This window comes from Pelophylax lessonae, assembly GCF_965119305.1.
Source record: "Pelophylax lessonae genome assembly, chromosome: 2".
Taxonomy (NCBI): domain Eukaryota; kingdom Metazoa; phylum Chordata; class Amphibia; order Anura; family Ranidae; genus Pelophylax; species Pelophylax lessonae.
In genome coordinates, this window is record NC_138769.1 from 309,905,242 (window position 1) to 309,927,711 (window position 22,470).

General features: G+C 46.2%; 1 protein-coding gene across 1 annotated transcript in view; it reads right to left on the reverse strand.

The window, feature by feature from the left end:
* HEATR6 (HEAT repeat containing 6) overlaps window positions 1-22,470 on the reverse strand; it is a gene marked incomplete at its 3' end in the record, with an annotated part of 131,737 nt that overhangs the window by 90,555 nt on the left and 18,712 nt on the right. The window contains exon 3 of the mRNA XM_082246145.1: window positions 5,286-5,426. Within this exon, the coding sequence (XP_082102271.1) occupies window positions 5,286-5,426 (141 nt within the window). The remainder of the gene's footprint in view (window positions 1-5,285; window positions 5,427-22,470) is intronic.

A 22,470-nucleotide genomic window follows, 5' to 3' on the forward strand; every position in this document is an offset into this window, starting at 1 on the left:
CGACTTACAAATTTGACTTAAGCACAAACCTTGTTTGTAACCTGGGAACCGCCTGTAACCCTCTCCAACAGTGGCCTGCAGAACCTTGCGGTCAAAGGAAGCATTCGCAGATCCCCAACTCATCCACCTTATAATATTTGATAAAGTGTGCACAGACGACCAGGTGGCCATCTTGCAAACCTGCACCACTGACACCCAATGACGGAAGGCCCAAGAGGCACTAAGCGCCCATGCAGAATGTGCCTTACCAGGGAAAGGATGATCCTGATCCTAATGGAATAGGCCTGCACCACCGTCTGCCTGATCCATCTGGAAATGGTCGCAGCAGATGTGGCCAGCCCCTTACAGGGTCCATCCGTAAGGACAAACAGGGAATCTGATTTACAGAACAACTCAGTCGCCGCCAGGTACACCCTGATTGCTTTACATTCCATGGATGTGGTTCAGGCAATCTCTTTAGGGTGCTTAGGCCAAGGACACAAGGAATGAAACACAATGTCTTTATTTAAATGAAAACCAGAGACGACCTTAGGAAGGAAAGACTGGCAGGGACGAAACACCACTTTATCTCCGTGAACCATCCAGTAGGTGAACGACAAGACAAGCTGCCAGCTCAGACACACTCCGTGCAGAAGAAAAGCCACCAAGAAGGCTACCTTCTGGGACAATGTAAGCAGAGGAATCTCACTAATATGTTCCAACGGTGGTTACTGAGAACCAACAGCACCAAGTTGAGATCCCACAAGGACAATGGAGACCGCACTGGGGGAGCCAAGTGGCGAACCCCCTGAACAAAGATGCGAACCACAGAAGCATAATCAAAGGATGATGAAAGCAAAATCGCCAAGGCCGAACCTGGCCCTTGATGGTACCGGAGGCCAAACGCTGCTCAACCCCTCATTGGAGGACGCCAAACTCAAGAGTAACCGAAAAGGAGCGGGGGTGAACACCAAGAGATTCACATCCCCAAACTACGCTCTTCAAAAGCGAGAAGTAGATTTACTAGCTTGCAGAAGCATGGGAATCACCGATTCAGACAACCTTCTAGCCTTCAGCACCTGGCTTCAGACAGCCAAGATGCTAAAGCCAGCGACTGTAAAGAAAGATGGAAGATTGGCCCTTGAGCCAACAGATCTCCTCTAAGAGGAGTCTCCAAGGCGCATCGATGACCAACCGTATCAGATCTGTGTACCATGACCAGCGAGGTGAGCCTGGAGCTACAATTATGGCCAGAATTCCTTCTGCCTTGAGCCTACGCAGGAGTCTTGTCAGAAGTTCTAGAAGAGGAAAGATGTATTAGACTATACCAGCCCCAAAAAAGCCACCAGTGCGTCTGTGGTGTTGACCAGAGGATCCCGGGACCGTGCCACAAACTCAGGCACCATCCTGTTGAGACGAGAGTTCCCCACCGGAGACACAACTGATGAAAACACCTCCAGAGGAAATGTCCAGTATATCGTTTGGTAGTTTTGATTCTTCCAGAGTCCAGACCCCCTGCGCACAATCCGTGCCAAAAAAACACCACCCCACTCGGACAGGCTTGCATCCGTGGGGACCACAGTCCAGTACAGGGGGAAGGAAGATTTACTCTGTCAAAGCACCAGAGAGTGAAGCCACCGAATCAGGGACCCTCAAGTACCCCGGCTCAACAGGATCAGATTGTCTAAAAACTGTGGATTCTTGTCCCACATGGCAGGAATCTCTCTTTGCCGAGGTCTCGTGTGGACAGATTTTGGAACTCGTCCCATGGGAGTAACACCCTGGCTGAGGCAGAGTCCAAAACAGACCCAGATAGTCCAACTAGGTGGATGGAACCAGAGCCAATACCTGGAAATGTAATTTCCAATCAAACTCCTGCAGAGTCTGCACAGTAATCGCTTGTCCGTCAGAGCAGTCGGAGACTCCAGGTACACAATCCCCCCTGCTGGCACAACAATGCCAACACTTGTGAAAACCTGAGGGGCTGAGACGAGACCTCTTGATAATGCTTCTTGTCCACGGCAAGCGGAGGAAGCACGAATGACCAACATGTATTGGAATATGAAGCTAAGCGTCCTTAATATTGATGGAGGCCAGAAGATCCCCCTGACATAAGGATACCATTACCGTACGAATGGACTCCATTCAAAACTTCTGTACCCGCACAAAGTGGTTCAGAGCTTGAGGTCCAAGGTTGGACGTACCTCACTTTCCTTCCTGGAACCTGCAAACATGTCTGAATAAAACCCATGAAACAAACAAACGTTCCGATTCAGGAACAGGAAACACCCCTTGTAGTATCAAGTTTTGCACCATCCCGAAGAGACCTTGCAGGTGGTCTGGGGATAAAAAGCAGGTCGGAAGGTAAGAACCTCTCTGGAGGAGAAGACCAAAATTAGATCTTGTAGCCAGACCGAATCTGATTGTGGCCCCACTTGTCCTGAGGTCCGGAAGGAAGCGAGGATGTCCTTCCCCACCCCAAATACGGGTGATGGCACCCCTTCAGGCAGAAGAGAGCTTGTCTGCAGGTCTGGAAGGACCCAATATCGGCTAGGTCCTTTTGGAACCACTGGAGGAGGTCCTTCCAGGGAGGCTCCAAACAGGCGATTCCTCACAAAGGGAAAATCAGATAAGGCCTTTCGGAAAGTCTGGCCCGCAGACCAGTATATTAGCCATATCATGCGCAGAAGGATCATTGCTGTTATGGATAGCCCAGAGAACAAGGGAGCTGCATTCAGAATGCCATTACAGATGAACTGCAACCCCTGGACCAAATAGTCCGCCAGGTTCACCCAAAGGTGGAAGCTGTTCCCCCTCCAGATGGTGGCGCAAAAGCTTTGCCCATTCAGGACAGTCAGGGACACCAATACAATGGTGAACACCGACCTAAGGACCGAACTGGCCACAGTAAACATGTGGCGGACCAAAGTCTCGGCTCTCCTGTCAAAAGTATCTTTTAAAAAACGGAGACTCTGCCACTGGAATTATGGTGGATTTATTCAGCCTGGAGACCTGAGAGTCCACCACAGGTGGGACTGCCCACGTACTCAACAGAGACTCCTCAAGGGATACCATCTATCGAAACGCTTAGAACAACTCCACTGATTTGTGAAAATGTTAACAGTAGGTGGGAAAATAGGGAATACCTTTGCCACTTTAGAGGATTTGTGGCCCCCAAGGGGACCAATGCCTCTGACGCAGCAGTGGCTGAATCCCCCATATTAAGAGTTTTTCCGCACTGATGCAATCAGTGCATCCATCAGCGCCTTTTCATGCGCCTATGCAGTAAAAGAGGAATCATCCTCACTGTCAGAGCACTGAAAGTGCGTGGACACAGACCCAGTAGGGTCACATTATACTAAGCTCACCCTGAAAACATAACAAGCAGGGGAGGCCGCCGACCTCAGTCCCACAAGGCGATGTCGACCAAAAGGTCCACAAAAGGACATAGCCCCTCTTGAAGGGGGGAGGAGCCATCCATCGTGACGTGGACACGCAGGATGAGTACCCCGGCCCACACAACAATGGCTGCTACACTTTACTAAAAATGAAGCGCCACCAAAAAAGCCACTGTGACCGTTTATAGGGGCTGGGGGGGGGGATGGAGGGGAACCCGGGGGTCCCACCACCCCAAAAGACCACCAAGGGAGGGGGGGGGGGGGAACACTACTTACCACACCATAGAACCAGATGGGCACCACTCCAGGCAGACCACTGCACCATCTTGGAAAGGGGGTGCTGCAGGCCAGAGGCACGCTGCAACACAGGTCGTGATCAGGGCTATGAGTCCTTGCGAGCGCTTAACTCACTGGCCAGCCCCCGTCCAGTTGGGCTATGTCGCAGCCAACCTAGCCCAGAGCTAAGGTCGGGTCACGCTCGCTGGCCAGACTGGGAAGACCGTAAGGGTCTAGGGTATCCAGTGCGTTTCCCAGTCCGACAGTTGATTATAGTTCTCACAAGAACCAAATTGATTGTAGTTCTCACAAGAACAGAAAATAATAAGAAAAAATTCAGTATAAAAAAGGAAAAAATGCCAGGACCAGAGATCCCAGCAAGGAACTAGGTCCTTACGCCTGACTAGGCAGAAAAAAAACTGAAGACCTATAGCAGGAAGTGGGAGTATACCTCCAGGGACTGCCCTATAGGCGAAGTCAAACTTTCTTTCTGCCTAGTGTCCTATTCCTGTAGGGGGCAGTATAAACCCAAGGGTCAAGAAGATATGGAGCTGTGTCCGTCAATGAACAAATTAGAAAAAACATTTTAATGAATTTTAGTGCACAAACAATATAATATACATTTTTACCCATATACATGGGTAAAAAAAAAAAAAAAAGATGATGTTGCGTCAAGTAAACAGATACCAAACATTTCAAGATTTACAACTGCGCATACCTGTCAAAGTCAAATGGCAAACTACAGAACCTAAAAATTGTCCATATGCAACACTTTGAAAAAGTTTTTACAGGTTATCAGTTTCTAGTAAAAGTTGAGGTAAGGCACTAGAACTATTGCTCTAACTGAGGTTTGCGGCAATACAAAATGGAATCACCATTTACATTTGCGTGCCAGACCCACGTGCGCTATCGCACATGAGCATGGGGGGGGGGGGGGGACAGAGAAGCTTTCACTCTTATTATTTAAATGTTTTTTCACTTTTTTCTTCATTTAACTTTATTGCTATCAGGAAAGGTGAACAAGCCCCTTGTGATAGTTTTAGGTAATGATAGGTGCTCTATGTGGAGACATCAGGGGGTCTTATTAGACCCCTGATGTCTCTCCTGCACGCCAAGGCAGCTGATCAAACACAGATCTGTTTAATCAGCTGCTTCTCAGGCTGTATCGGCCAGGTACTGACAGCTCTGAAACTGGAAGTAACAAAATCCTCATTGCTTCAAACTTCATCTCCTCTGTAACAAATGGGGAAGCGGGTGATCCTTCATCTCCTCTGTGGGCAGCTGACCAGACCGCTGTGTCTAGTCTTGGTGGTCCCGGGCTCCCCGGTGGAATGGGGAGGGAACTCTGCAGCGCTGCAAAAGGGATCGGGCGGCTGTAAAAGAAAGCTGATCATTAAAAAACATTACTAGGCGCTTTAGCCATGACCCTGGTATAATAGCTTGCTGCCCAGTACCTTTATATACATACACTAGGCAGCAAGCAGTTAATATGGCAAGCTAACAATAGGATGGTTGCTAAGGGCCCGATTTTCCCTTTGTTCTTTTTTTAATTTCATTACTCATTATCCCCATTGCCTCATAAACAGAATTTGTCAATAAAACAACAATACTAGCAGGAAGTACTGTGGTTACCTTCTGGCACTTATGTCCATTGCTGTAAACTAAAGCTGCCAACGCATGCAATATTTCCACATGGGTCCAGGAGCTACATTGTTTCAAAGCAGAAACTGAGAATCCAAGGAGAAAATCCAAATTCTGCTCATCAACAATTACCTGTCACCAAAGGCAAAAATCATCAAAGGTTACTTCGGATCAAAGCAAAGATAGATCTGTAATTATGCTTGTGATAAAGAGGCAGAGTATTAAATTATGCATGTTAGCTGGAGTAGCAGATTGCCATCAACTTACCATCTTTTATTTATTAGGCACATTCTGCATAAAAAAAGCTTCACAAAATTAATATGCTGCTCCCTATTTACACAGTAAGACAGCAATTCCATGAGGTATTGGTGTGAAACCTTATGAATTATGATAGATTTAGATTGCTGTGGTATTTGCCTTATTGTACATTTAATCATGACAAAAATGTAATCATTGATCAATTGCAGTATACCAGTCCTTAGATGTGCTGCCTGCATTATTCTGATCAAGAACACTTCCTGTTCTCTAGTGACAATGCTTACTCACAGAAGTGCATCTTTGAAGGGGCAGAGTTGTCACCCTATGACATGTCTTATGGCACTTTTCCACTGCAAGTACCGGCTAGTACCGGCTCGGCTCTACTTGGCCCTGCTTGGCCCGGTTTGCTTTTCCACTGCGGTACCGCATGGTATAGTGTCGGAACGGTTCGGTACGGTATAGGTTTGCTTTTCCACTAAAGTAGTACTAAAGTTAAGTGGGTGGGATAACAACGGGGTGGGTGTGATTCTCTGACCAATCAGTGGCTAGTAGTGACTGCATGCAAAGGATTGTGGGATATGGTACCAGTTTGGTACCTGTTGGAACCACAATCGAGTAGGTACTGTTTTTTCAGAGCCGTACCGTACCATTCGGTTCCATGCAGTGGAAAAGCAAACCTATACCGTACCGTACCGAACCGTTCCGACCCTATACCATGCGGTACCGCAGTGGAAAAGCACAAAAGCGTGCCGAGCCGGTACGGTTCTATGCAGTGGAAAAGAGCCATTAAAGTGGTATTATACCCAAAAAAAAAAATGAATATACAGTATATTGCCGCTTACCAATCCTTAACTGTAGTGACTGCACTAGTTTTCCCCCTTCATTTTTACTTTATCTGGCCAATAACACACTTTGTCTTAGGATGTCTCCACTCTGGATGGAGGAGTAACCGGTACAACTTTGGACAGCAGCATTGTCAATCTAGGGAGAGGATAGTGTTAGATGTACTGCCAGAGTTCACACTGCTTTGTACCAAAATCGTGGTAAAATCACACATAAGTTATCGAGATTTTGCTAGGTTTCTGATGAGTTTGATGAGTTTTTTAGGTTTCCTGTACCTGTGAAAAAGGAACATGTGACTCAATCACACCACAAATGTGGTTTTCTGGTGTGGTTTTACCACGATTTCCATTAATTTTCATGGATAACTGCGTTTTTGGTGCAGTTTTCAAAAACGCTCCGCACCCGTAACGCAGTGGGGTGAAGAGTCACATAGGATTTAAAAAAAGGGAAACATTTTTCTTGTAAGGTAAAAACGCTCAAAAAAGTTATCAATGTGAAAGGGCCCTTAGACTTGACTAATGGCACTTTTCCACTGCAAGTACCGGCTCGGCTCTACTCGGCCCTGCATGGTACGGTGTTGGAACGGTTCGGTACGGTTTGCTTTTCCACGAAAGTAGTACTAAAGTTAAGAGGCTGGGATAACAACGGGGTGGGTGGGATTCTCTGACCAATCAGTGGCTAGTAGTGACTGCATGCAAAGGATTGTGGGATATGGTACCGGGTATGGTACCTCTTGGAACCACAATCGAGTAGGTACTGTTTTTGAGAGCCGTACCGTTCGGTTCCATGCAGTGGAAAAAATGGATTTTTGTAAGAACTTACCGTAAAATCCTTTTCTCTTAAGCTCATTGACAGCGTAGTCTTCTTGATTCTCAAGAGCTGGGTTATGTTGTCTCCGCAGGAGTAGGACTAGGCAGAATGACAAAACGTTCTGGCTCCACCCTAGGGGGCAGTCCCTGAGGGTATATCCTCCCTCTCTCTGCTACAGGGAATCAGTTCTGTTTAAAGCAGTACAGAGAATTTAACCCAACCCAACTCAATGATAGAGGGGCGGGTACTACGTCTGTCAATGAGCTTAAGAGAAAAGGATTTTACGGTAAGTTCTTACAAAAATCCATTTTTCTCTATCGCTCATTGACAGACGTAGTCTTCTTGATTCTCAAGAGCTGGGACATCCAGAAGCAGTGCCACAAATGAGGGGTGGGATTGACAAAATCAAATCCAATCTAGTAGGCCCAACCGGTGCCAAACTAGAAGTTTTAAAGGCTCATTATAAACAAAGAATGAGACTAAAAGAAAAAATTTTCCAACGGAAAAAAACCCTCGAGGTAGACCACTGGTCTCCTCAAATTGCGGCCTGCAAAACCTTGCGGCCAAATGAGGCATCAGACGATGCCATTACATCAACTTTATAATGTTTAGAGAAGGTATGCACCGACGACCAGGTAGCCGCCTTGCACACCTGGACCACTGACGCCTGATGGCGAAAGGCCCATGATGCACTAAGTGCCCGAGTGGAGTGCGCCTTAACAGGGAACGGGGGCTCCCGACCCTTAATAGAATAAGCCTGTACTACCGTCTGTCTGATCCATCTGGAAATGGTCGCGGCAGATGCAGGCAACCCCTTTTTGGGTCCATCTGGGATCACAAAAAGTGAATCCGTCTTGCGAAACGAGTCTGTCGTTTTCAAGTATACCCTGATCGCCCGGACCACATCCAAGGAGTGCAAAGCAAATTCCCGAGGATGACTGGGCTTAGGACACAGGGAAGGTAATACAATTTCTTCATTCAGATGAAATTCTGAAACCACTTTTGGTAGGAAGGATGGATTCGGACGAAGAACCACCTTATCTCTATGAACCACCAGATATGGTGAACGACAAGATAATGCGGCCAGCTCTGACACCCTGCGTGCAGAAGTAATAGCCACCAAGAAGGCCACCTTCTGGGACAACGTGGGTAGAGGAATCTCCCTAATATCTTCAAAGGGAGGTTTCTGAAGAACCGACAACACTAAATTAAGATCCCAGGGGGGTAACGGCGCGTGCACTGGCGGAGCCAGATGTCGCACCCCCTGGATGAAATTCCGCACCAAGGAATGAGTAGCCAGAGGCTTCTGAAAGAAGATGGCTAATGCTGAGACCTGACCCTTGATAGTACTCAAGGCCAGTTTCTGCTCAACCCCTTGTTGCAGAAAAGCCAATATTCGACTAATCGAATAAGACCGAGGACGGAACCCCAAAGGTTCACACCATGCAATGTAGGACTTCCAGAAAGATTTATCATCGCACATGGAAGTCGCTTTCCTTGCTTCAACTAGAGTAGGAATAACTGAAGCTGACAAACCTTTGTCCTTCAGCACCTGGGTCTCAATAGCCAGGCCGTTAAAGCCAGCGATCGTAAAGCAGGATGGAAGATCGGTCCCTGAGACAGTAGATCCTCCCTGAGAGGAAGTCTCCATGGGACGTCCGCCACCAGTCTGACCATGTCGGCGTACCAAGCTCGACGAGGCCAGTCCGGAGCTACCAGGATTACTGGGATTCCTTCCTCCTCTACCCTGCGTAGAAGTCTTGGCAGTAACGCGAGAGGAGGGAAGGCATATATTAGCTGGTATTGCCCCCACGGGGCGATCAGTGCGTCTGCGGTTTCTGCTAGAGGATCGCGGAAGCGAGCCACGAATCTCTGAACTTTCCTGTTGAATCGTGATGCCAACAGATCCACATCCGGGGTGCCCCACCGTAGGCACAACTGGTGGAAAACGTCTGGATGGAGGGACCATTCCCCCTGATCCAGGGTCTGACGGCTGAGATAATCTGCCTGCCAATTCTCCACCCCCGGAATGAACACCGCAGAGATTGCTGGAACAAATCGTTCCGCCCAGCGAAGAATGCAAGCCACTTCTTTGGCCGCTCGGACACTCTTGGTGCCCCCCTGATGATTGACATAAGCCACGGCCGTGGCATTGTCCGACTGGATCCGAACCGGGCTGCCCTGGAGCTGCTCGGTCCAGTGAATCAGACAAAGTCTGATCGCTCTCAGTTCCAATACATTTATCGGTAATCTGGATTCTTCCGGGGACCAAAGTCCCTGGACAGATAACTGACCGAGAATTCCTCCCCATCCGGATAGACTGGCATCCGTGGTCACTATCGTCCAATATATTGGCAGAAATGACTTTCCCTGGCTGAGCATTGGAGACCGAAGCCACCAAACCAGAGACTCTCTGGTCTGTTTGCTCAATCGGATCTGATTGTCCAGGGATTCCGGATTCCGATTCCATCTGAGAAGGATCTCTTGCTGAAGAATTCGGGTATGGGACTGGGCAAATGGGACTGCTTCGAATGAAGCCACCATCAACCCCAGAACCCTCATGCAAGTCCGAAGAGAAGACCAGCTGTTGGACAGTAACAACTGGACTGCTGATTGAATCTTTCGGAGTTTCCCTACCGGAAGGAAAACTCTTGTCCTGACTGTGTCTAGAATTAGACCCAGATATTCGAGCTTCTGGGTGGGAACCAGAAATGACTTTTGCTGGTTCACCAGCCACCCGAATTCCTGTAAAGAAATCATAGTAATTTCTATGTTTTGTAGCAAGGTCTGAGGAGACTCTGCATGAAGCAGAAGATAGTCTAGGTAACCTAGAATCGATATACCTCTTTGGCGCAGAAGTGCCAACATTGGGGCCAACACCTTTGTGAAGACCCGCGGAGCCGTGGCGAGACCGAAAGGTAATGCCACAAACTGATAGTGGTTCTCCTCTACGGAAAAGCGTAGAAAACGCTGATGTCCTGCGAAAATGGGAATGTGAAGATAGGCGTCCTTGATGTCTATGGACGCTAGGACATCCCCTGGATGCAGGAAGGCTGCTACCGTGCGAATGGACTCCATTCTGAATCTTCTTATGTTGACGAAAGAATTGAGTGCTCTTAAGTCCAGAATTGGACGCACTTTGCCCTCTTTCCTGGGTATTGTAAACAGGTTTGAATAAAACCCTTGAAACCGTTCTGTCCAAGGAACGTGGACTACCACTCCTTGTTGTAGTAGATCTGTGACTGCTCTCCGCAGATCTTCTAGACGATCCGGAGATAGTCGGATATTGGAAGGGAAGAATCGCGCCGGTGGGAGAGATCGAAACTCGATCTTGTACCCTGACTTTATGACTTCGCAAACCCATTTGTCCGGGATTCTGGAAAGCCATGGATCCGGGAACCGGCGAAGACGTCCCCCCACCCCAGTTATGGGTGGGGGCGCACCTTCAGGCTTTGGATGGTTTATCTTCAGGTCTGGAGGGGGCGGGCTTTTGCTTGCCCGACCAACGACCCCTGATGCCTCCTGCAGGAGCTTTGGAGGACTTAGTTTTTTCACCCGCTGGACGAAAAAACCTCTTGTGAGCAGAAAAAGAAGGCCCTCGTCTTTGACGAGTTCCTCTACCTTTAAAATTTTGCGGTAAAAAGGTGCTTTTTCCACCGGTGAGATCCTTAATGATCTCATCTAAGTTGGCTCCAAATAGACGCTCTCCTGAAAAGGGGATATTAGCCAATGCTTTTTTGGAACCTTGGTCGGCTATCCAACCTTTTAGCCACAGTGTACGCCTGAGAACCACTGCTGAGACTGATGCTCGCGCCATTAATGGAGTGGCGTCTAACGCCGCATCACATACAAACTGTAACCCCTGTATCATTTGTTCCAACAAATCTGATACCGCCTGAGGGACTTCTTCCAAGTCCCGGCGTAACCACTTGGTCCATTCAGTTACAGCCTGCGAAACCAGACCAATAGCAATTATTGGCCTGAAAGCTGATCCAATCAAGGAAAACATGGTGCGAGACATAGCTTCTATCTTGCGATCCACTGGATCTTTAAAAGACGGAGCGTCTTCTAAAGGAATAACCGTGGCTTTATTCAATCTAGCAATTGGTGAATCCACCACAGGTGGTTCTGTCCATTTCTTAATAAGGGTTTCCTCAAACGGATAACGCCTGTCAATGCGTTTAGAAATATTAAAAGTGCGTTTTGGCAGACGCCATTCTTCATCGATTGGATTGCCAAAACATTTGGGCAATGGAAAAACCTTTGCTACTTTAATGCGCTTTTTAGTCCCAAAGGGGATCTCAGTTTCAGCTATTTCTGATGGAATACCCTGTAACCTTAAAGTCTCTTGAACAGATACAATGAGTGCGTTTACCAACGCTTCCTCTTGGGCTATGGCGGATGCCGAAACATCCTCCTCACTGTCTGAAGAGACAGGACCCGAGACACCAATACCAGATGAAGTACCTGCAACTGCAGAAATAGGCTCAGAGTCTGAATCCGAGGTTTCAGATAATAAGGGGTTAGGCGGGGGTCGCTTTCTTGCGCCCTGTCCCTGACAAGCCACTTCCACCCGGGACACAAAAGTTTCCATAATAGCTGACAAAGATTCAATTGTCAATGGGGTGCTGGAGGATCCCGCAGACCCCTCGAGGGGATCCGGAGGAGATACATGAGTGGCAGGGTCCATGTTAATACAGGACACTTTTGCCAGCAAAAACAAAAAAACTTCTTTTTTTTGTGTGTCTCCCCCTAGCGCAATAGCGCCCCTCAGAGTACCTGCTTCTCGATCCCAGAGAGAGAGAGAGAGGGACCCCCAAGGCTCACCAACCGATGCAGTGCAGTTTCCAACAAACTGCAGCCAGCGTCTGTCTTACACAGACTGGAAGGAGCTGTTTGCTTTCCCGGGCAGAAGGCGTGGCTCCGCCCCCTGTGTACGCCTTCCGGCATTCCCAGCCCTCCACGAGGTAGCTGGGCTCACAAAACATGGCCGCCCCCATAGAAGAGACATAAGACTCCAAAAACATGGCGGCCGGCGTGACCTGAGGACATATATGCATTCGGTCTACGGCAAAATGGCGGCGGACCGCCGATATCGTCTTCCCAGCACATCCACCTGCACTCTGCTGAGAGGTGACATATGGATCTACAGAGATACACTGCACATAAGGTAGGATTATACCTCCTATGTCTACTGTAATGTTACAGTCTGCTGGGTAGAGTGTTAGCTCTTGAACCAAGTCCACTTCCCACAAACACATGCTGTATTACAAGGGGGACTTGTAAGTATCAGATATATACTGACCATATATGGAGGGGCCCATAATATATACTGCCTCATAAATGAGGAAAAAGGGAACGTTTACTCACCATACCGAACCGACAGGCACCCTCTCTTCATAATACCCTCTCCACCGGGGTGGGGGTTTGTGGACGCCTCGACTCTCTGGTCCTGGCGTCCAAGCAAGCTTTTAACTCGCAAAGTCAGTCCCTTTACTGGGACTCCGTCGCGGCCGACTCAGCGCACTGGTCTGCACGCGCTTTTAGGCAGAAACCGGGGTGACCACTGGATCTCAACATCCAGCCCGTCGCCCGGCCCCGCATACTTACTTGAATATGTCGCGGCCGACCAAGCGCAATGCCATGGTCTGCACGCGCTCGTAGGCCGGCTGGGGTGACCACAAGTGTCGCCCAGTCCGGCATTTTTGCTTGAAGATCTCACAGGAAAAAAACACTGGAGAAAACTACCTAAAAAATGTCTTTTTCTTAAAGAAAAAAAGTCTTGCCAGGACCAAAAGATCCCAGCAAGGAACTTAGGTCCTTACTCCTGACTAGACAGAAAAAAACTGATTCCCTGTAGCAGAGAGAGGGAGGATATACCCTCAGGGACTGCCCCCTAGGGTGGAGCCAGAACGTTTTGTCATTCTGCCTAGTCCTACTCCTGCGGAGACAACATAACCCAGCTCTTGAGAATCAAGAAGACTACGTCTGTCAATGAGCGATAGAGAAAGCGCCGCCGTATCGTACCGAACCGTTCCTACACCATACCATGCGGTACCAGCAGTGGAAAAGCACAAAAGCGAGCCGAACCGTTCGGTTCCATGCAGTAGAAAAGCGCCATAACAAACTAAATCTAGTTAGAGAAAGTCAGTGAGGTACCTCCCTAAAATGTACCACATCCCTGTTAGATAAACCATAAACAAAATTCCCCTTGGGGGTGGGACTTTGAAGGCACTAAGTACTAAATAATGTGAATAAAAATCAATTTTAAGTTAGCATAAAAACACCAATGCTATATGGACATGGTTGTACATGAAATACATATTACACCAATTTTAATAGACGAAAAAGGATTGACGTCTTCCACCCAATGCGTTTTTAGGCTTTCACAGCTCCTTCTTCAGGGGTGTGGTTGGCATCAACCTTACAGATTTCATTGGTGTATACAGCATTACCATGTCAGCATTTAAAAACAAGATCTCAGGAGAGCTGCCACTTTGCCTAAGGATACGATTAGCATGCAATGTATATACAAGGCTGTGAGGTATGTATGGTAAGTAAGCAATACTTTGCCCGATCAGTGGGATTTTTGGCTACTGAGGCCTGACAGACAGGTTCCCCAGTATCGGGGGGGGGGGGGGCATAAAATGTGGCCTGTCTCCTGAGGTTGTTAAAGCGGAGTTCCACCCTGGGAAAGTTTTTTTTAATAAAAATACCCCCGGGACAGTCAGGGCTAGTGCATTCCACAATGGCTAGCCTCTGATCTGTCCCGGGTTGCCCAGAAGCTGTTTAGCCTGCACCGGAACTGACGTCGAGGCAGGTGCAGGCGCATTGATTCCTGGGAGCGATGACGTTCAGCTCCCAGGAATGATTGCAAGCCAGGAAGTGACGAATCGCTGTGGCCGCCGAGGGGAGGAAGAGGAAGTGGAAGTAAAGTAAGTATATTTTCTTCTAAACGAGGCAAGTAAAAAAAAAAAAAAAAAAAAAATTGCGACTATCCATTTGTTTTTCAGGTGACCCGGAGCAAGAAGATGGAGGTAAGTATAATTTTAGGGTGGAACTCTGCTTTAAGGTTATGGTCCATAACAACCACAGGAGAGACAGGTCACATTTTATGCTCACTGATACTGGAACCTGTCTGTCAGGCCTCAGTAGCCAAGAATCACAAGTATTGCTTACTAACCATACCTTCCTCACAGCCTTGTGCATACATTAGGTGCTAATCATATTAGGCGAAGTGGCAGCTCTCCCGAGATCTTGTTTTTAAATGCTGACTTGGCAATGCCGTATACACCAATGGAATCTATAAGTTTGATGCCAATCACATCCCTGAAGGAGCTGTAAAAGCCCCAAAATGCGTCGCATGGAAGACGTCAATCCTTTTTCGCCTATTAACACTGGTGTAATATGTATGTGTATTCCATGTACAACCATATCCATACAGCATAGTGTTTTTATGCTAACTTAAATAAAACTGATTTTTATCCACATTATTTTGTACTTAGTGCCCTCAAAGTCTCACCCAAGGGGAATTTTGTTTATTAATTAAACAATCTAAATCTGAACTCCATCTGAAGAAGGGGGATGCGTCCCTGAAATGTGTCAGCTTGCCGATATTGCTAAAGTTTGGTCACTCGTTTACTAGCTGACCATTAGAGTCGGTTCACACTATGGCGACACGACTTCGGGGCGACTTAATGAAGTCGCCGTGCACCACGACTTCGGTGCGACTTGCACCGACTTCACATAATGGAAGTCAATGCAAGTCGCTCCGACTTCGGCCAAAAGTAGTGCAGGAACCTCTTTCTAAGTCGGAGCGACTTGAGTCGCTCCTATTAGAACGGTTCCAATCGCACAAAATGGAGCACGACTTGTCAGGCGACCAAGTCGCCTGACAAGTCGGAGTAGTGTGAACCGGCACTTAAGAGCTTGTTGTCATGCATGTTACTATGTGAATATTGGATTTGGTTATTTGGTTTCTTATATCAAATTCTCAGGTAATGCACTAGGCATTTGTGTTTTTTTTTTTTTTTTGCAGTAAATCTAACCCATAGTTAAGAATTGTCAAGCTGGGTTTAATGTTGCTTTAAGAACACTTCTTCCTATCCTAATCGCAACAGGGAGGAAGGTGTTCCAAAGTTTACAGAGATTGCTGGAAACAGATAAAAGTGTAGCAAAAGGTAGAGAGCGTAGGAAGTTATCTCATTAAAAAATTTCTGGCAAGAGCAACAGGTATTTTTTTTGCACAAACAAATATAAGAAAACAATTTTGAATGGTATATTTAGCAAGCAAAACGGGAGAAAATAAGATCATTTCATTGTTCTAGAAACTAAAAAAAAAAAATGCTATGGAAATGCAAATATTTACATTTTGTTACAATGTATTGATCAGATATTGCTGCTAGCAAGGGGACAGCACCATTTCAAGGACAGTGTTACCAACCTTTTTTTCAGTCAAGGCACCCTCTAAAATTAAGGACAGTCTGAATGCAACCATTTTAAAATGTAAAAAACTATTCTAATTGTTTTACAAAATACATCAACATCCACACACATAGGACACCCAACATTAGAGGCAATTTATTCTTCCAAATCACATACTTTTTCACACTGGTACTGACTAGTATTCCAATGTTTCTCTTCTCCCTCAGTTTTTCTCCATCACTCAGCTAATGTGACCCCAACGCTGACAGAGGAGCAGGGGAGGGTCATTGGTTGTTAGGACGTAGAGGCCTAGCAGGTCGTCATGGTGTATAATGAAAACCTGTGGCTTTGTGTAAGTAAAGGGCAGGCTTCATCCATCTGCTGGCTGGTATATCATTTTGGGGCAATGTTTAGGCATTTTGCCAAGGCACCCCTGTAGAAACTTGGTTGAAAAAAAAAAAAGGTTTTTCCAGCAAGTACCCATCTCCTGCTTCCAGCACTTGCCTGAGGCAAGAACTGGTATGAGGAATACAGAGATCCAGAGAGAGGTGAGGATACTTTAATGCTTAGGTCCACCATTTCATCCATTTTACACTATTGCGTAAGGCCTCCAACCAGATTAGTGGAGGTGCAAGCAGGCTTTTTGTTTCTCCCTAAAGCGTGCATAAACCCCATTTCTAAAACAACAAGTTTGAACACATTTTATTTTAAACATTAATTACAAGATATTTAAATCTGCAGCTTTTTAAAAAACAACATCTGGTGACCCTGCCCTTAAGGTCCTTCTGTAGACTATTACAAACAGGACAACAAAATGCTTTCTGTTCATCTCTCAATTGTGCTCCTACATTGTTACCCTGTCACATGGGCTTTTAATGGGGAAAACAAGTGGCTGCTTAACTGCTTGCCTACTAGGCACTTTTACCCCCTTCCTGCCCAGTCCAATTTTCGTCTTTCAGTGCTATCGCACTTTGAGTGACAATTGCACATCCATGCAACACTGTACGCATATGATATTTTTATCATTTATTTTTCACATACAGTGGGTACGGAAAGTATTCAGACCCCCTTAAATGTTTCACTCTTTGTTATATTGCAGCCATTTGCTAAAATCATTTAGGTTCATTCTTCTTCCTCATGAATGTACACATAGCACCCCATACTGACAGAAACACACAGAATTGTTGACATTGTTGCAGATTTATTAAAAAAGAAAAACTGAAATATCACATGGTCCTAAGTATTCAGACCCTTTGCTCAGTATTTAGTAGAAGCCCCCTTTTGATCTAATACAGCCAGGAGTCTTTTTGGGAAAGATGCAACAAGTCTTTCACACCTGGATTTGGGGATCCTCTGCCATTCCTCCTTGCAGATCCTCTCCAGTTCTGTCAGGTTGGATGGTAAACGTTGGTGGACAGCCATTTTTAGGTCTCTCCAGAGATGCTCAATTGGGTTTAAGTCAGGGCTCTGGCTGGGCCATTCAAGAACAGTCACGGAGTTGTTGTGAAGCCACTCCATTATTTTAGCTGTGTGCTTAGGGTCATTGTCTTGTTGGAAGGTAAACCTTCGGCCCAGTCTGAGGTCCAGAGCACTCTGGAGAAGGTTTTTGTCCAGGATATGCCTGTACTTGGCCGCATTCATCTTTCCCTCGATTGCAACCAGTCGTCCTGTCCCTGCAGCTGAAAAACACCCCCACAGCATGATGCTGCCACCACCATGCTTCACTGTTGGGACTGTATTGGACAGGTGATGAGCAGTGCCTAGTTTTCTCCACACATACCGCTTAGAATTAAGGCCAAAAAGTTCTATTTTGGTCTCATCAGACCAGAGAATCTTATTTATCACCATCTTGGAGTCCTTCAGGTGTTTTTTAGCAAACTCCATGCGGGCTTTCATGTGTCTTACACTGAGGAGAGGCTTCCCGTCGGGCCACTCTGCCATAAAGCCGACTGGTGGAGGGCTGCAGTGATGGTTGACTTTCTACAACTTTCTCCCATCTCCTGACTGCATCTCTGGAGCTCAGCCACAGTGATCTTTGGGTTCTTCTTTACCTCTCTCACCAAGGCTCTTCTCCCCCGATAGCTCAGTTTGGCCGGACAGCCAGCTCTAGGAAGGGTTCTGGTCGTCCCAAACGTCTTCCATTTGAGGATTATGGAGGCCACTGTGCTCTTAGGAACCTTAAGTGCAGCAGAAATCTTTTTGTAACCTTGGCCAGATCTGTGCCTTGCCACAATTCTGTCTCGGAGCTCTTCAGGCAGTTCCTTTGACCTCATGATTCTCATTTGCTCTGACATGCATTGTGATCTGGAAGGTCTTATATAGACAGGTGTGTGGCTTTCCTAATCAAGTCCAATCAGTATAATCAAACACAGCTGGACTCAAATGAAGGTGTAGAACCATCTCAAGGATGATCAGAAGAAATGGAAAGCACCTGAGTTAAATATATGAGTGTCACAGCAAAGGGTCTGAATACTTAGGACCATGTGATATTTCAGTTTTTCTTTTTTAATAAATCTGCAACAATGTCAACAATTCTGTGTTTTTCTGTCAGTATGGGGTGCTATGTGTACATTCATGAGGAAGAAGAATGAACCTAAATGATTTTAGCAAATGGCTGCAATATAACAAAGAGTGAAAAATTTAAGGGGGTCTGAATACTTTCCGTACCCACTGTAAATAGCACTTTCTTTTGGTGGCATTTAATCACAACTGGGGTTTTTATTTTTTGCTAAACTTAAAAAAACAAAAAAAAAAAAAAAAACAAAACAAATTATGTTTTCATAGTTTGTTATAAAATTTTGCAAACAGGTAATTTTCCTCCTTCACTGATGTGTGTTGATGGGCACTGTTGGGACTGCACTGATAATCAGTGCCGATGTCCCTTTAACACAAGCCGGTTACTGGCTCTCTATTTCTCCTCACGCTGATAACGTGAGAAAAGAAAAGCCAATAACTAGCTTGTGTTTATGTCAGTGATCAGCAGTCATTGGACACAGCTTATCAGGTGGTAAAGGGCTGCTGTGATTGGCCCTTTACCCCAATCTGTGATCAACTGAGTCCGAAGAACTCTGATTACAGAGCATGGCGCACGAGCAGTGCGCTTAAGGGAGGACATCCATGGACGTCCTTCCAGCAAACTAAGCCCACGCTGTAGCTGTCTTTCAGCTAAAGCGCACGCAGGAAGTATTTAAACACTAATAGGCTTAGTCTAATGTTGTCAGGAAACCCAGTCTATGCAATGCCATGCAGCCAATGCTGAGCTGCAGGCAGGCAGGCAGTGCATGCAAAGAGGCAAGAGATCGGCAGCACCTAAGATTTACCACAGGATAAAATAAATACTTTATGTACATTAGAGATGAGCTCAGGCATGTTTGGATCCCAATCTGAGCACAGCTGAGTGATCCCGACATGAAGCCGTCACCTGTACTGTGCCAATCACAAGAGTCAAGGTTTTCTCCAGCCCGCAGCTGCACACACGCAAAGGGCATGTATGGAGGGGGGGGGGGGCGATGCCTTGGTAGCTTATGATTGGCCCAGTACAGATAACAGCTTCCATGTAGGATCGATTAGCTGGGTTCAGACTGGGATCCAAACATGCTTGAGCTCATCCCTAATGTACAATAGGGTAATAGTTTATAAACTACAGTGCTTTAAACTAATTGCCATTCATTAAGTAGCTGTAAACCTTGCCTGGGTGAAAAAGGTATGTTACCCCATCATTTCAGATACTGTATGTGTTACCATGTACGAGCATCCTGTTCTCTCTGCACTGTTCACACCTTTGTGTGAAATACCTGATGAAGCTGCCAGTTTCCCTGCTTTCCTATTTCTAACTGACCACACCACAGCAAAAGTACATTCACCCCAATGTGATCAGTGTTCTTCTTTGCATTCTACTTGTGAGCACAGCAAGCCTGTACTACAGTGGTCAGACTTGTGCCAACTTGCCCCCTTGCAATGCCATTTACTGGGAAGATCAGTGTACTGCCTATTCCTCTGCCTCCTGCTGACACACTCCCTTCCCAGCTCCTCAGTGTATTTCGCTCTCTGCATTTTACACTGGACTGTGTCTGTGCACTGTCCAGGCTGCTGCTGCCAAACCCCCTATCACAAGGAGTTCTCACACCCATCTCTCTAAGCCCTCTATGCACCTGAGAACAGAGGTCATGTTATAACTTATTGAAAAAAAGAAAAGGAGAGATTAAATATATTTAAAAAAATATATATATTTATATTACACACATACAATGAATAGAAAAAAGAATCACACTTATAATTAGCACATTTTGTTGCTTTGCTGCCTGAAACAAAAGCCAGACACGTTTTTTTGTTTTTTTTTAATCCATCTGTATTTACTAAGTAAGTGTGGTCATTGTGTGCATGTGACAAAAACATCACAAATTCTTCACAAATGTGGCTTGTATGGGCGATTTGCAAGAAAAAAAAGCCACTCCACAAGAAAGGCCACATCCAGTCACAACTAAAAACTTTGCCAAAACGCACCTTAAAGATTCTGAGGCCACACTGAAAAAAGGCGTTATGGTCAGAGGAGACTGAAATTGAATTATTTGGCCTCAACACCAAACCATATGTCTGGCAGAAACCAAATACAGCTCACCATCCAAATAACACCATTCCTACAGTAAAGAATGGAGGGGGTAATATTCGGTTATGAGGATGCTTCTCTGCAGCAGAGACTGTAGCACTTGTCAGGATAGTGGGGAAAATGGATGGGGCAAAATACCTTCAAATTCTTGGGAAAAATCCAAAAAGTTGTCAATGGGAAGGAGGTTTAACTTCCAACATGACAATGACCCAAAGCACACAGCAAAAATTTCCACACAGTGGTTGAAGGAGAAAAAGGTTAATGTCTTTGCATGGCCTAGTGAGAGCCCAGACTTAAACCCCATGGAAAATCTGTGGAATGACAAAGCGTTTGTCAACCTAAAAAAAAAAAAATATATTGATTCTGTTACCTTAAAGCATGTTATACAGCACAGTGCTTGTGCTGTATAATTTGGCCCCTTCTATCACCTAAACAACCTGGCTGATACTGCCCGGCTATACCCCCCCTCCCTGTAAACTGACCACGGTATATCATGGCTGTTGAGACCTGACACCGTGGTCAGTTTATGTGCCTCTGTCATCTGCAGCTCTCCTGTCCCCCTCTGTCCTCTCTCCTCTCTCCCCTCTCCCTCCCTTCCTGTCTGCTCCTGTGTCAGTGCCCGTCCCTCCCCTTCTGCAGCTGTAGTTTCCTTTAATGTTTTATACCATGCTGTCTGTTTAATAACCTTGTGTGCCCCCGGTGTCTGTTTTATTTTAAAAAAATACATTCTTTACCAGTTTTCAGAGCGTCGGTCGCCGCTCAGGTGACCCGCGGGCTCTCTCCTGCTCTTCTCCCCCCTCTTGACTGATGTCAGTGGGGAATCCTTGGCTCCACCCGCTGCAGCTGTCAGACGGGGAAAGGAGAGAGCCGGCGGTTTACGTTAGAGGCGATTGGCACTCCGAAAACTGGTAAAGAATGGCTTTACCAAGACCAAGCTCCAAGAAAGGATGGTATAAAGTGGATAAAGTGGCTTAACAACCACTTTAAAGACTGCAGTCCACAAAAGTTCACCATCATATTTAACTGAACTTGTGCAGTTTTGCAAAGAGTGGGCAAATATTGCAAAGTCTAGATGTGCAAAGTTGGTAGAGACATATCCCAAAGGCTGTAATTAAAGCAAAAGGTGGTTCAATAAAAATACTGACACAAGGGGTGATCCTATTTTTGTAAATACAGCTGGGTAAAACAAAAACTGTGTGTCTTCATTTCAGGTTGAAGAGCAACAAAATGTGATTATTTTGAAGAGGGGGTAATTCTTTTCTATACCCGCTGGAAATATATATTATATTCGGGTCTGGTATGGATTTTGAATGGAACCCGCACGCCAAATTTTTATCTTTTTTTTTTTTTTTTAAATGCTGTGGGTTCCCCCCCAAAATCCCTACCAGACCCTTATCCAGGCATTCAGCCTGGCAGGTTAGGAAAGGGAGGGGACGAGCAAGGCCCCCCCCCTGGAACCTGCTTATTGGAATCTAGAAGCCCCCTTTAACAAGAGGTGCCCCAGATCCCAGCCCCTGTGTGAGAGTCTTAGGAGCTTTTCCTTTAATTTCTTTTTTTTTGGGTCCTGGGGTCCTGTTTTATGCAGTATTTACCAAGCGTTACCAATACCATACCGCAAAAAGCAGTAGTGAATTGCCATTTTTAGGATCGCATGTGGTATCTGGTTCTGCAAATAGAGCCCTGTGTGTGTGTCTTTTTTTCCTGCATCGCAATGCTTCTCTGAATGGCCTGAAGCCTCCTTCAGCACTTCTTGACTATATGCACAAGCACCACCAGCTGCACATCATTGCTCTGCACAGACTTTCAGATTTAGGGTCCATGTACACGGGACGTTGTTAAAAGTCCCTTTGAATGCTGGAATTTTTAGGACGTTTGAAATGTCCGTTCGGTCGCGTTTGTACCCGCGTGTAGCGGGCGTTTGCGTTTAGAACCGTTCCTGGAGGTCAAAAAAATGATTCCCCTTTAAAATGGAAAAACGCGAACGCCAAACGTGGGTCATCGTGTTCGGTCGCGTTCGGACGTGTTTTTGCGTTTGAAACACCAGGAAACACACGTTCGAACGCAAATAATTGCGTTCTAAAAAAAGTCCCTGAACGCAACTGCCTGCAAACGACCGCAAACGACCTGGTGTACATGGACAGATAAGATAAAATGTAGATGGGTTCAGGGGCTTCTAAAAAAAAAAAAAAAAAAAAACGCCCAACTGCTCCTAAACAGCCATTTGCAGCGTCCCGT